Genomic DNA, 15,098 nt, shown 5'->3' with positions numbered 1-15,098 from the left:
ATGTTGTTGATGTTATTGGCATTCCCATTAGGATTGATGTAGTTACTGATACTGGAGTCTGTAAATGTAAGAACATTACCATCATTGTTGCTGTTATTGGAGATATCAGTATTTCTGTTGCTGCCGATGTTGTTGTTGTCGTTCAGGACATTAATTGAAGCATTTGAAAGTTCATTACTATTGTTATTGTTGATGTTATTACTGTTGTCGTTAGTGCTAACACTAAAAGGCACTGATGTTGATAATTCATTTTGTTGCTGTTGTATTTGTGTCTGTTGTTGTGTTTGTTGCAGTTGTGGAGGTAGCTGCTGTGGTTGTTGTTGTTGTTGTTGCTGCTGTTGTGCTGGTGGTTGTTGTTCGACTGATGAAAGTATTGCAGATAATGTTGTCGCTGGGGACGACATCAACAATGACGATGACGACGACGATATGGTAGATATCGATTCAGTTGAGTTTGGTATCTCAACTGATAATGAAGCACTGTTTATTAATTGGTTGTTGTTTTTGTCGAAAAGCATTGAAGATGTTGTAGTTGTTGTTGCTGCTGTTGCAATATCAGATCTATCATTTGAGATGTTGGAGGAAAAATTTGTTGTTGTTGATGATGATGATTCATTGTTGTTGATGCTGTTGTTGTCAGAAGTGTTGATGTCATTGTTTGTGTTGTTGCTGTTACTGAAATTGCTGTTAAGAAGCGAAGGCAACAGTGGACTAAACAAATTCAGATGTTGTTGTTGCGTTGTTGTTGTTGGCAACATTTGTTGCTGGTTGAAAAATTGTTGAGCATCATTGTTGTTGTTACTGTTGTCAATAGATGGCAATAGATTTTGCTGCTGCATGCAACTGTATTGAGAAGGCTGTTGACTGTAGAACTGTTGAAGAGTATTGTTGTTGCTATTATTGTTATTATAATTACTGATATTGTTGTTGAAAAATTGATTATACGATGGATTGTTGATGTCAGTAGTTTGACCGAGTTCCTCCTGAGTTTTGTACCTCCACTGTACAGCCAGCTGCGAGACGTCAATGCTCAATGGCAAGCCTGTATTCATTTTCAAATTTATGAATTAATCATCAATGTAAGATAGTATTTATTCATATTTCCAATTAATTAACTCCGATTCGGCTGTTTGGTCAGTTTTTTTTTTTTTTTATAAAAATGTACATTAAATATTAAATTCAGTAATAATAGTAATTAGTAAATGAAGAATTTGTAACATACCATCTCATTATGAAAGAAAATTTAAAAAGTTTAGAACTTTGTTGAATTTTACGAAAATGTTATTATACAATAGGGCCAACCTATGCTTTGAAAGAAATTTCTGTAGTTATTTAATTCCACTTTTAAACTGTCATTCTCACTAACCAGCTGTTCATCTGAAAAGTTTGTTACAAAAAATAAATTTCAAAATAAATTAAAATATTAAACATAATTTAAATGATAATAATCCTAACTTCAACCAAACACTAACTATTTTTAACTAGACCGCTATTGGTGGAGCTATCCTGGGTTTGACCTAATTTCATCTGATTTGATTGGTAGAGCAGTGTCCTCATAAAACTGATGCACAATTGGAGTAAGTCATGATGAGACTGTAATTCCAATTAACAACAATTTAGCATTAAAATTAAGTTAATAATTATGCAAATGAGCTGACAATGAAGATTTAATTACTAGGTAAAATTAGAGTTTAGTACCCACCTGTTTTTTGTCAGTTTGCATTTCCGGAGGCAGCAATGATTGAAGTTCCATCATGTCATTCTTTATTCTCTCATTCCTTTCTTTCTGTCGTTCATTGTTTTTGTGTTTTCTGAAGGCATTATCGCTAAAGGTTATTAAATAAATAGATTACTAACTACTATTTGTTGAGATAGGAATGTAAATAAACTAACAAGGCATCAGTTAATGTAGAAATTTATGATGAAACTACTTTAAAAATTAATTAAAATCAACTTAATAAGCTAACGAGGATCTTATGTTGCCATCATTCGCCATTGCCTTTCTTTCATTTCCTCCATCCATTGCAGTCGATGGATCTTCTAAATTTTATATTTTTAAATTTAATTCTTGGAATGAGGACAACAAATCATCATTATAAATAATGTGATGAGATTTATTTAATTAATTTTATATAACTTCAATTAAATTAAGGTCCAGTTGACGTAAAAATTAATAAAAACTAATTCATTATAATTTAACTTGTGAAAAGCTAGCAAACGTTTGTTAACTAAATAAAGTTCAGTTTTAAGCTATTTCAGAAAAAATATAAAGTGTTTTAAATTAAATTGTCTTTTATGAAATAGAAAATAATTTCAAGTTTTTAACGATATTTAGTATAAATTTTTAATTGGTTAGTGTCATGGTCATGGCTATGGACCGTTAGTTAAACAAAACTCAAACAACGTTTGGTGACTTCAGACAAGTGTTATTTTCCTCAATTTAAAATTTTATATAAAATTATTAATAAATCAATAGAAAATAATAAAAAATCAATAAAAATGCAAAACCCATAAATATTAATTATGACCACAAACAAAACTAACTAACCACAGCCGGACTCGTCCCCATCACCTTCCGGGGCAGTCGTATCAGGTTTCATCGCTCCTCTGCTCAGACTCATTCATTCAAAAAATCAAAATTGTAAAATTTTGATTTTTGAATGATAAAAAAAACTATATTATTTACTTCACTTTATAAATTTAAATATCCAACAGATTATCGATCATAAATAAATCAATTTTTAAAGTATAAAATAAATAAATTTGTATGATTTTTACGTAGAAAATGCATTGAGGTGGCAGATTATTAATTACATAACATTGCACGGACAAAGCCATCAAAAGTCGCCATCTTCACCATTGTTTCATGTCATTTCATATATTTATCTACACTCAAATAAGCTGTATAGAAAACAGTGCCTGTAAAAGTAGTGATGTGCCAATTTTAATACTTTGCGCCATGCAATTTAGTTTACTTTTATTCTAGTTGTATGGTTTGAATGATACATGGATATATATAATATATGGATATATATTTAGATATATGTATATATCTATAGACTAATATGATCATTACTTATATATTGTATAAATTTTTATTTGGTTTGTTTATTGATGTAAATTTTTATAGCATAACATTTATTTCATTATAACGGCTAATTAGCTGAATTTCACACAACAAGATAACAACAAGATGAATGAGATTTCAATGGAAGAACATTGCATAGGTACAAAACGAAAATGTGCTAAGATGTATAGCAACTGCGCATTGCGACGGTTCTTGAGCAGATTTCAACAAACTCGATACTATACCAAACCATGTAGATTGAATCATTAAGTATCATGGATATATATATACATATATATATATAATATCTATGTTAAGTATCCTTGAACACGCACTATAGTTCGAAAATTTTACAGTGAATTAAGCTGCTGGACTTTTACAAGATTAACGTAGCATTTGTTGATCTTGTGAGCATGAAAATGTGTAATTTGGTAATTAAAATCCAGACGTTTTTGATATATAGTAACTTGAAGCGGCCAAACAGTTATCATTATGTAATACTGAACACGCACTATAGTTCAATTTTTTGGAATATGGCGCTGATATGATGTAAAGTAAGCCGTTAGTTTTCTTTACTAGATTCAGGCAGTAATCAGTCCCCAATAGTTAAGTGCCATCTCCATATTTATGAAAATTGATCACCTACACTAAACAAAATGAACGAAACAAAACATTAGCGCTGTCGCAATGATCCGCATCTCATAGTTAATTAAGAATGCATGTAAAAATTATTCCACATGCATTATCCACAATTAATGTATAACTCTTCAGAAGGCAAATCAGAAACACATAAGCCTAAAATCATATTATATTCTGAATTTAAACAAATATATATATATATATATATATATATATATATATATATATATATATATATATATATATATATAACGGACTATACGAAAAGTATTAAAACAAAAGTAACGAATCGGGCATACACACTAAACAAACAGCAAAAAAACAAAAATATACACAAATAAGAGATTAAAAATGTATTTAAATTATAAATGACACATACACATACATTCATATATATATAAATATATATATGTATGCATAAAAATATATATATATATATATATGTATATATTCATATTTTCTTATATTTTCATATTTGCTTATGCGCTAATGAAAAAACTAACATTTTAATCAAAACGTACGAGTTTACATGTTAAACTAAGTGTACGCTATACACATACGCACACACACACACACACACACACACACACACACACATATATATATATATATATATAAATTTATATATATATAATATATATATATTTAAGTAATTATCAAACCAAAGTAAAATATAATACAAATCAATATGTTTTAAAATTTAACAAATTATATATATATATATATATTATATGTCTACAATTATATATATTTATATATGACTTGATTTACTACATCAAAAACTAATAACGAATCGTTCATATATATATATATATATATATATATATATGTATATATATATATATATATATATATATATATATATATACTGACATAATTATACACAAGAAACAAACATACATAACATACATGATGATGATAATAATAATAATTATAAATAATAATAATGAAAACAGTTCAAAGTAATGAATGTTTAACAATATATTACCGTTCCCGGTAATATGAATGTAATTGTGTAAGCTAAAAAAAAAATGTACTGGGACAAAGAATTGGAGAGTTAATTATGAATAAATTAATCGTTGTAGCGTCTAGCTCCGTATAATAACAATGATGTCATTAGTATTTGTAATATTAATTATACGTTTATAAAATCAAATGCCGATGAAATGATACTAATGACGTCACTCTGTAAATTATCATCGTCGTCATTTTCATTCATATCATCAACATCATCATCATCATCATCAACATCAAAAAGATCACCATCATTATCATTTTTATCATCCTATCACCACTTAGGATATACACATTATCACCATTGCAATCGTTACTGTTATTATTTCCTATAATTTTTTAGTTATTTTTAATAATATATCTATCATTATTTATCATTAATTCGTCAAACTGAAAATCACAATTAAAATAATAATAATAATAAGAAGAAGATTTTTCAAACTTTCTATCCATGATTTTATTTAATTGTTTTGGTGGCCATTTAAAAAAAAACAATTAAATTTTGCTTCCACGTTAGATTTTATCTTAAAAAAAATTTCATCAAAAAAAAAAAAAAAAAACTAAAAAAATAATATAAGCTATATAAATATATATAAATATATATATGTATATATATATATAAACGAAAAATATATAAAAATACCAGCAGCCAATCACATAGAGTTGTACTGGTGTATTTATATTCGTATTCATTCATTCATTCGTGTTGAATGGTTTAATCAACGTTATCATCATCATTAATTTATTGTACAAATTTTAAATAAGTATACATTATTAACTGCAATAATAACCGAATGATAAATAAAAAAATAGTAATAATTATTATTAAAATCATTTAAAAATCAATTCATTCTTAAATAATTCAACCAATTAAATAAGCAATCCTTTTAACTTGAAAAATAAAGTAGAAGAAAAAATTAATTGAAAAAAAAGCTCAATTATCAACCAAACAAGTTTCCAAACAAACGACAGTTCAGTAAACTAATCAACTATTTGATCAATCAACTTTTAAAATCAACCAACCGGCCAACAAGCAAGTTTGATTGCCTCTAACAATCGATCAATAAATCAACAAACATGGAGTTAAACTAACCAATGAACTATCTTAGAAATCAACAAGCGAATCAAACAACAGTCAATCAGTTTTTAACCATGCAGCCAGCCAAACAAACGACAATCCACCAACCAACCAATAAGTACCAAAAATTAAATCAGCCAACTTAACAACCAATCAATCAACCTTTCAATCACTCCTCCAGCCAGTCTACAAGATATCAACCTTTAAATCACTCAACCAGTCAGCCAAACAACTAAATAACAACCATCTATCCAATCAACCATCCATCAAGCAACCACTCAGCCAACTGCTGCAGATTGTGTTAAGATTGATCGCTCAGCCAGCCAACCAACCAGCCAACCAGTAGATAGACACTTCAATCAGTATAAGCAGATACATATGTTTTTGGAAAGAGGCCCCTACAAACTTGGGTGCCCCTCACGATCTCACCCATCCACCAATTTGGATCCTTCTTCTCGAGGATCGATATGATGTCCCCGCGTTTCAACTCAAGTTCCTCGTTATCAGTCGGGCGAAAGTCGTAGTTTGCTATCACTTTTGCCTGGTCAGTAATTGCATTTTATTTCAACCATTTTCTTAAATTTTCTAATGATTAAACTTATTAAAATTACTCCATTTATTAAAAATTTTCAGAAATTTTCATTTATTATAATTTAACTTCGATAAATTTCAAAGCCAGCTAACAACAAAAACCAAGAATGAAAATATTAAAAAGATTGTATATTATATTGCTCAACAGACAACAGCAGCAGACTGCCATTGTAAAGAACTAATATTCATTATTTAATCTAACAAAATCAACCAGTCAACCATCAACTACTAATTCCTACGCAGAGAAGAGAAATAAAAGAAAACTAAAAAAAAAACCAACCCTGATCATATCTTGCAAGAAAATGGTTTGGGACCTGCTAACAGATGACGTCCTATGGTACTGTACAAGTTCATTCAGTGAATCAAATTTCTTTACCCACAGAAAGTACTTACCCGAACCATCTCTCAGTACTTTGAAGTGTTGTACTTGGTCTGCAAATCTGTGTTTGTTCATGTGTGCGTACGTGCATGCGTGCGTGTACGTGTAGATATGTACAAATGTGCGTGTGTATGAGTAGCTGTGTCAATGTGCTAATCTGTGTATTTACATGAGGCAATTGCAATGGAAGAAATGTGTTTTTATTTCATTTAAATATTTTTTGTCGTAAGAAATGACCATGTAACAGATAAAAATTATGTAAGCGGGACATGAAGATAAATTTAATAACACTGCCTCTTATTACTTTTTTTTAGAACCAAACAATAAAATGCATTGCTGCTGTAAGCATAGTAAGCATAAAAAGACAACATGAAGCATTTTAATGATAACACAAATGCAAAACATTCAGAAAGATACAGACAGACACACACACAGACATACACGGTACACAAAACAATGTCTAACTTAACACTCAGTGAGAATTCTCCGGGGGTTGACTCACTCGGTCGAACTAAGAATGCTCCATCTCTCTGCATGTAGCCCCCTAATTTTGAAAAAAATCATTTGATCAGTGTAAAAAGAAATGAATGCCGGTATACAATGGAGGATAATTTATATGCAAATTAAGTAAGCTTAAATAATTGAATTTAATTTAGATAGTTAGATGATTGCATAAATTATTGACAGGTGGATAAATCGATTGACTGGTTGATTAATTGGTCTATTGATTGATTGACTGACTGATAGAACAACCTTGAGGGTTGCGATCTAACAGCAATGACTCAGCATCTAATCTGTTGATTCTACTGACATACCAGCTGCATGACAGGGTTAAATAATGAATGAATGAATGAATGAATGGGAAAAATGAATGAATGAATGGGAAAAATGAATGAATGAATGGATAAATGAATGAATGAATGGATAAATGAATAGATAAATGTATGAATGAATGACATCATCATCGTCGTCATACACATCACAATACAGACCATCACCAACATTATTATCATTACCATATCATAATCATCATCAAAAATGAAACACGTACGGGTGTGGTTTCATTTCGATGTAGTTACTGGGGACATAACCTTCTCGACCGTCTAATTCGGCTTTGTACCAGTTTTTATCCTCTTCCATACTCAGAACCTTACAAAAATTATCATTATTAATAATTACAATTATTTATCATTATTTTATCATACAAACAATTATTAATCCACATGGGCTTATGACATTGGTTAGTAACATGTTTCAGTTTTACTTACTTTAAGTTTGGCCCCCCTAGAAAAGCTCAGCTCATCATTTGCTGTTGCCTGGAAATCGTGTTTGGCTGTGGCTTCCATGCTAAGGTCATTTATATCACAATCAATTAATTTGATTAATTGTATGCTATTATAAATTATTCATTAGAAAGTAATTATATCTCATTTTAAAGAATTATTGAATAAAAATAAATTTAAAAAATGTAAAATTATTAGAAAAATGTAATTTTATAGCTATACTATTTTGAATCTCCAATTTGTATAGATATATAAATACTTTTTTTCAAGATTAAAATAAGAAAATACTAACTGTGAATAAATCTTAACATTTAATTGTAAATTATTTTTAATTAAAATATATTAAATAAAAACCCCTTAAATAAAAACCCCATTAGTAATTGATTTATATGTTTGTTAATCATTTTAACACCATACATAGAACAAATAATACACACATATTTACATTTCTTCATGCCCAAATTACCATAAAATAAGCAAGTTTTTGAAAATAAATTAATAAAATTAGACTGGATGAAGATAAACATACACTACTAAAACAGTTAACATTTAAAAAACTTAGTTACTATTGGATCATTTTAAAATGTTAGATGTATTTAAAAGCAGTAAAATAATAAGGCATACATTAGTCATAATATTAATCATAGAATAAATAATGTAACTAACATAACTGTTACTCTTTATTTTTACCTTCAAATGAATCTTTTCTGTGAAGTTAAGATCCACCAGGAATAAAGTACTTTTGTCTCACCTGGGAAGAATCCAATTAGTGACATCGTAAATTGGGGTTAGTATTGCTTCAACAACAAAAATTTATAGAATAAAAAATAAGGATTTAAAAGCAGAAGGTGGTAAATAAAAATTTTTAAAAGGACAACTCAAACACCACAACCAACCAGCAATTGAATGTAAAATGGTGTAGAACCGAAAAGAAATTTAAAGCAACAATCCTACAAACCGATTAATTGACCATAAAAAAATTAAAAAAGACGACTTTTAAAAAACTTTTTAATATAATTTAATTAAATTTGTAGCAAAATTAATCAAAAAATTCCGAGTTTTGACATAAAATGGCATACATTGGCAATGTTTAATGTTTAATTTTTAAATGTATAGCGCAATATTTTTCAGATAGACATTCGTTTATCACGACGCATTTTCTCTTCTTTAATCACTAAACTTTACAGTTCAGTAGAAAAAAATACTTTAATTTTGCTTTATATTTTGCAAATACTATAAATGATCTAAATAAATTGAATGTTTATTTCACATATATGGTTTATATTGTTTTAATGAAATGTAGTATAATTTCTAGGCATTGACTTTATTCATTTAACTTTGGAAACTATAAAATACACAAAATATCTAATGAAACTTCAATTAAAATAAGTTTTTTCAGCAATTGAATTAAAAATTACGCATGAATAAACAACTACATTGGATATCAATGGCTTTAAATTACATTAATCCTAGTTATGTGATCCAACCAGAAAGTTAAATAATTTACAATTTTAGGCTTTCCATAAATTCTTGGACTTGAATTAAAAACACTTTTTCAGTTTAAATGACTATTTTATTAATAAATAAGAGTTTATTTCAAAATGTTTTTTAACAGATGTCTAATTTAGAAAATTAGGCAAAATTTGTTTAATTTAATTTGATTTGAAATTCAATCGGTAAAATATATTTGCCAATTTATTTAACTTAACGTTAACCCAACTCTAGATTTTGTTACTCACTTTTTAAATTGTTCAATAGAACTTTTTTTTCCCTAAGGGCCTAAGCCCTACTAACCTAACCTAATCAATAAATTATTAATTATTTTTATATTTTACTATTATTATAATTTAATTTTAGTAGGTAGAATAAGACTGGCATAATTAATAATTAGTTATATGGCGTCATCATGTTTTAAAATCTATTTTCTATTTCATTTCAAAATAACATTCATTGTTCATTCATTTTTAATTTTTAATAATTATTTATTTAGGAAAGACGATTTTAAAAAAATTATTAAATTATTTCATTATAAAATAGAAAAAATGTATTTGATCTGCCTGCTTTTATAATGGCAATTTTTTTTAGTAATATTTCTCAATTAAATATTTTTTTCTATTTTTTCATTTCGTTTAAAGTTTAGTTGAAGACAAATCACTCAGTGATTGAATAATAAAAAGAAACCGAAAACAAAGAAATGAAAAAATTATTCTCAAAAGCCGCCAAAGAAAGTAACATCGACGTACAACAGAGTTTCATTGGAAAGTCTTATACCATCAACTCACAACAGTATGCTGTCGAAGAAGTCATTGCAGAAGGTGATGATGATGATGATTATGATGATGATGATGATTGTGACGATAAAGTTGATGTTAATGATGGTGGTGGTGATACCGATAATGATGGCAATTTTTATTTGATAATGATGATTTTGATGATGTTAGCTTCATTAGTCAAGGTTATGGAATGATGATGATAATGATGATGATGAAAAAGATGATGATGATGATGAAGATGATGATGATAATGTTTATGATAAACAGATTATTAATCTGTTTAATTGTGATGTTGTATAATTAAAGTAATGTAATGATGACGACGACGACAATGATAATGATGATAACATTGGGTTATAATTCTTTTTATGGTGACATTTTAAAATTTCACATTGTACTGTTTTGCTACTGGCTTTTTTTTATTATATTTGAAGTTAAACCAACTTAATGCTAATCATAATATTGATTTTTTTAGCTCCTAATTCATTACAAAATGCACACACACAAACACACACGCACATTTACACACATATACACACTCATACAAGTCAAACACAACTACAAACACATACACACACACACACACACACACACACACACACACACACACACACACACATGTACTCATACACATACAAACAAATACCCACACACACAAACACACATATACACGCATCCATACACATACAAACACAAATACACGAATACATACGCACATTTAAACACATACACACTCACTCATACACGTACAAACACAAATACATACACACACACACAAATTTTTTGTTTTGCTTTGCATAATTTTGTGTCTAATTATTTTTTATTGTATAAATTTGTTCTTGGTATTTCATAATTTTCAAGGTGGTTTCGCCATAGTATTTCTGGTGAAGGCGAGCAAGACGAACAAGAGATATGCACTGAAGAGAATGTATGTCAACAATGAACAGGACCTGGCTGTGTATAAGAGGGAGATACAAATTTATGTTTGTGTTTTTGTTGTTGTATTTCGTTTGTATCCTTCTTTGTTGTATATATTTTTTGTATTTTGTCGTTTGTTTGCACTTATGTTTGTAAAAAAATTTTTTATTATGATTAGAAAGAAATCTGTTTTTCGTTTATTCATACCAATAAATGTATTTGAATTAATGTTTCTGATCTTTTTAATTTTTTCTCTTGCCTCTCTGCTGTCGGTTACGTCTAGAAATCAAACAAATCGCTATTTCCAATACAAATGCAATCAGCTCCTACAGTTTTTGCGTCTGTCACCAGATCTAGATTTTTCAAACCGTTAAACAAAAAACGCGAATTATCAGATGCTACAGACGTTTTTTCCTTTCGGATACCGATATATCGGTATTAAAACATAAAATTTTTGTTTCGTATCGTTCTGAATTTCGACAGTTGATACCGCCTTGTTGAAGTAATTTCTCCCTCTGATTGATAGGCGTATTCTTTTCACATTCCAAATAGCGATAAGCCGGTAGAATGTTTTCGTTTTTTAAGGATTTTTTTAAAGTGATGAGATCATCAATTGTATTATTATTTATTCGTTTGTTTGTTTGCTTGTTTGTTTGTTTATTTGTTATTCTTATTTTTGCCTAGAGCTGTCTGTCTGGTCACAAAAATATCACAACGTATATCGACTCGAGTTTAACGAAGATATCAAATAACATTTACGAGGTTTTAATTCTTATGAAGTATTACAAAGGTTGGTTCTTTGTTTGAGATGGATCAATGAATCATTCATTCAACCAATCATTCATTTATTCAATTTTTCATTCAACCAATCAGTCATTCATTTGTTCAATTAACCAATTTGACTAACTGATTATTCTTACAATCATTCATTCGTTTATTCAATCATTCGTTTGTTCAGTCATCATTAGATCATTTAGTCAATCAAAACAGCAAGAAATCAATCTATCCAATCTTTCGTTCATTCATTCATTCAATTTCAATTGTACATTCATTCAATCAGATATTCAACCACTTTATCAACCTACCTGCGAATGATACACGCATGCACACACGCATACACTCACGCACACACACGCACCCACGCATACATTTTTAGGTTCTTTAGTAAACCAGATGAACGAAAAGATGTCTCAGCAATGTAGCTACACTGAAAAAGAACTCTTTAAGATATTCGCAGACCTATGTGAGGCCGTCTCTAGACTGCATCATTGCCAAACACCCATCATACATAGAGATCTTAAGGTGAAGATAATGATAGAGATGGGGAAAATTCTACCATTCATTCATTCATTCATTCACTTATTCATTCATCCATTCGTTCACTCATTCATTCGTTCACTCATTCGTTCACTCATTCATTCATTCATTCGTTCATTATAAAAAGGCCGAGAACATCTTGATAGATGATGATGGTACGTACATGCTGTGCGATTTCGGTAGTGCCACGTCAAAATTTTATGAGCCCATCAAAGTCGGGGTTCAACTCGTCGAAGATGAGCTGGCTAAGTTTGTGGCGCTTCATTTTTTAATAAATAATTTATTTTCAATTTTTTTTCCTGTTTTTTATTTCCTTTTCAGTAATTTCTTAGTTTTTTGTTTCAATTGATTGATTTTTGTTTTCATTTTTTAATTTGTAATTTTATATGTTAATAAGATGCTAATTAATGACTCCGCTCATCGCCCAACAGGTACACAACTCTGCCGTACAGGTCGCCTGAAATGGTTGACCTTTACTGTGGCAAGGTCATTTCTACCAAGGCCGACATCTGGGCACTTGGTCAGTTTTTGTTTGACCTATTTATTCAAATTATTTATAAAATCTGACGTATCGACGAACGTGATGACAATGATGATGAGGATGATGATGATGATGACGATGACGACGATGATGATGATGAAACAAACAGGTGTACTCTTCTTCAGACTCTGTTACTACAGCAATCCATTCAACGACAGTGTCCTGGCCATTCAGAGTGGCAACTACAGCCTGCCGGATCCCAAAAAGTATTCTAATGATGTCGTCGGCCTCTTAAGTTAGTGTAATTCAGGGATGTGCGAATTATTTGATGGGGAAGAGTGGGTGATGTAAATGATGATGATGATGTAGATGATTGTGGCAATGGATTTGCTAATATGTTAGTAAATGTATTATGCACTTCACTAAATTTGACCAAGATTGTTACTACAGCTCATAAACAGAAATCGCGCTTTTGTTGCCGCTACTTCAAGTTGAAGAAGTTGCGCCAAACTGCTACCTCTATCGCTACATTTTGAAACTTTGAAATTAAACCTTTTGTACCAATAACTTTCTTCTTGACACTTGAAAAAATTTTACAGATTGTCTAAGACATTTGCACTTTGGCAAAGTTATAATTTTAGTTTTCTTAAATAACATTTCATATTTTGTACTAAAAAAGCCGTTTTCAACAATCAAATCTTGTTGTTTTTATCCGCCTCTTCCTAATAACGTGTTGCAAACATACAACCTGATGGCGAAACCGCCTGTTAAAAGTTAACACTTTGTACTAAAGTTGATAACGACTAGAGATTTTTGAGAGGGTTCAACGAAAAACGAACCAGCCTAGTTGAGACGTGACTAAAAAGAACAAAACTTCAGCAATTAACAGATGTAGAAACGAAGACAGCGTCACCCAACCGATGTTACATGTTGCGGTTGTTTTTTGACGTGAAAGGAGAGGTTTGGTGTCGCCACTGCTCAGTGAATGTAGCGAGACGCTATCGCCATCAATAATGAAGTAATAGCCACGCTACTGGAGCGCTACTGGGCTTTTAACAACCCTGCATTTGCTCACCTTCATTAGCATATCCCACCACTCAATTCACCACTGATTACTTCTTGATTAGTGCGACCACAAACCACACCAAACAGGGTACATGCTGACGGTGGATCCAGACCAACGACCGGACATCTTTCAAGTATCCTACCTCGTTTTCAAAACATTGGCAGTCCCGTGTCCAGTTCAAAACTTATTAGTATGCAAATTAGATTATAATTTATGCGGAAAATTTAATGTTAATTTAGGTGTTATAAATTATGCAAATTTTTTTCAGAATTCCCCAATACCTAGCCTGATGAAACCTCTGACACCACCTACACAAAAAAATTCAGATCCAATTAGTGCAAAGAAGTGGGTAAAAAATAAACATATTTAAAATATTTAAAAAAGTGAAATTTTTTTCTTTTTTATAATTATTATTTTATAATTATTCATATTTTTATCCAGGGCCCATCGCCAGCAGACGCCGGTGAGTGTGGAAACAACAACATCTGTGATTCCAAGGGAGCGCCCAAAAGCTGCCCTGGCAACAACGCCATCATCTTCTAACATTCCTTCACTGCAACTCTTCAATCCGTCTGCCATTCAGTCAACACCGAGAAAAAAAAAATTGTCAACAACAGCAGCAGCTTCCACTGCTTCTACTTTTACATCTACCGCTGCTACTACTAGTGCTACAACTAACATTACTACTGCGGCTGCAGTTGCTACGGTTGCCACTGTCGTTGTTACTTCCACTGCTGATAATGCAACATTTGGCAGTGTTGCCTTCAACGATACTAACATATTGCAACAACAACAACTTTTGTTGCAGAAACAATTAGAACATCAGCAACAGCAGCAACAATATCAGCAACAACAACAGTTTCTGAAGCAACATTTTTCAGATGAACCCACTCCAGAACTGCATATGCAACACCTGCAACAACACTTGCAACAACAACATCACTTGCAGCAACAACAGTTGCTACAGCAGCAGCAACTACAGCAGCAGCAAC

General features: G+C 30.4%; 4 protein-coding genes across 4 annotated transcripts in view; 1 reads left to right on the top strand and 3 right to left on the bottom strand.

Annotated features, from left to right (window-relative positions):
• Positions 1-2,600, bottom strand: part of HELRODRAFT_190657 (hypothetical protein) — a gene marked incomplete at its 5' end in the record, with an annotated part of 9,945 nt that extends 7,345 nt beyond the window's left edge. Inside the window, 5 exons of the mRNA XM_009014679.1 lie at positions 80-1,042; positions 1,303-1,377; positions 1,473-1,593; positions 1,703-1,826; positions 2,545-2,600. Of these exons, the coding sequence (XP_009012927.1) occupies positions 80-1,042; positions 1,303-1,377; positions 1,473-1,593; positions 1,703-1,826; positions 2,545-2,600 (1,339 nt within the window). The remainder of the gene's footprint in view (positions 1-79; positions 1,043-1,302; positions 1,378-1,472; positions 1,594-1,702; positions 1,827-2,544) is intronic.
• A 3,553-nt stretch (positions 2,601-6,153) lies between these two features.
• Positions 6,154-6,333, bottom strand: HELRODRAFT_74691 (hypothetical protein; the record flags this gene model as incomplete). Its single annotated transcript, XM_009014678.1, has 1 exon — positions 6,154-6,333. A coding segment is annotated over one exon (180 nt), but the record flags the coding sequence as incomplete, so codon positions are not given.
• Positions 6,334-7,800: 1,467 nt separating this feature from the next.
• HELRODRAFT_73962 (hypothetical protein) lies at positions 7,801-8,114 on the bottom strand (the record flags this gene model as incomplete). Its single annotated transcript, XM_009014677.1, has 2 exons — positions 7,801-7,917; positions 8,037-8,114. The coding sequence occupies 2 exons, from the start codon at positions 8,112-8,114 to the stop codon at positions 7,801-7,803; spliced, it is 195 nt and encodes a 64-aa protein (XP_009012925.1).
• Positions 8,115-10,302: 2,188 nt separating this feature from the next.
• On the top strand, positions 10,303-14,293 carry HELRODRAFT_150508 (hypothetical protein; the record flags this gene model as incomplete). Its single annotated transcript, XM_009014676.1, has 8 exons — positions 10,303-10,366; positions 11,186-11,307; positions 11,927-12,032; positions 12,399-12,544; positions 12,687-12,808; positions 12,991-13,079; positions 13,210-13,335; positions 14,193-14,293. Coding segments are annotated over 8 exons (876 nt in total), but the record flags the coding sequence as incomplete, so codon positions are not given.
• Positions 14,294-15,098: the final 805 nt, after the last annotated feature.

The sequence above is a fragment of the Helobdella robusta genome (genome assembly GCF_000326865.2).
Source record: "Helobdella robusta unplaced genomic scaffold HELROscaffold_14, whole genome shotgun sequence".
NCBI classification, from domain to species: domain Eukaryota; kingdom Metazoa; phylum Annelida; class Clitellata; order Rhynchobdellida; family Glossiphoniidae; genus Helobdella; species Helobdella robusta.
The sequence above is the reverse complement of the archived record's forward strand: the minus strand, read 5'-3'. Positions and strand labels throughout refer to the sequence as shown.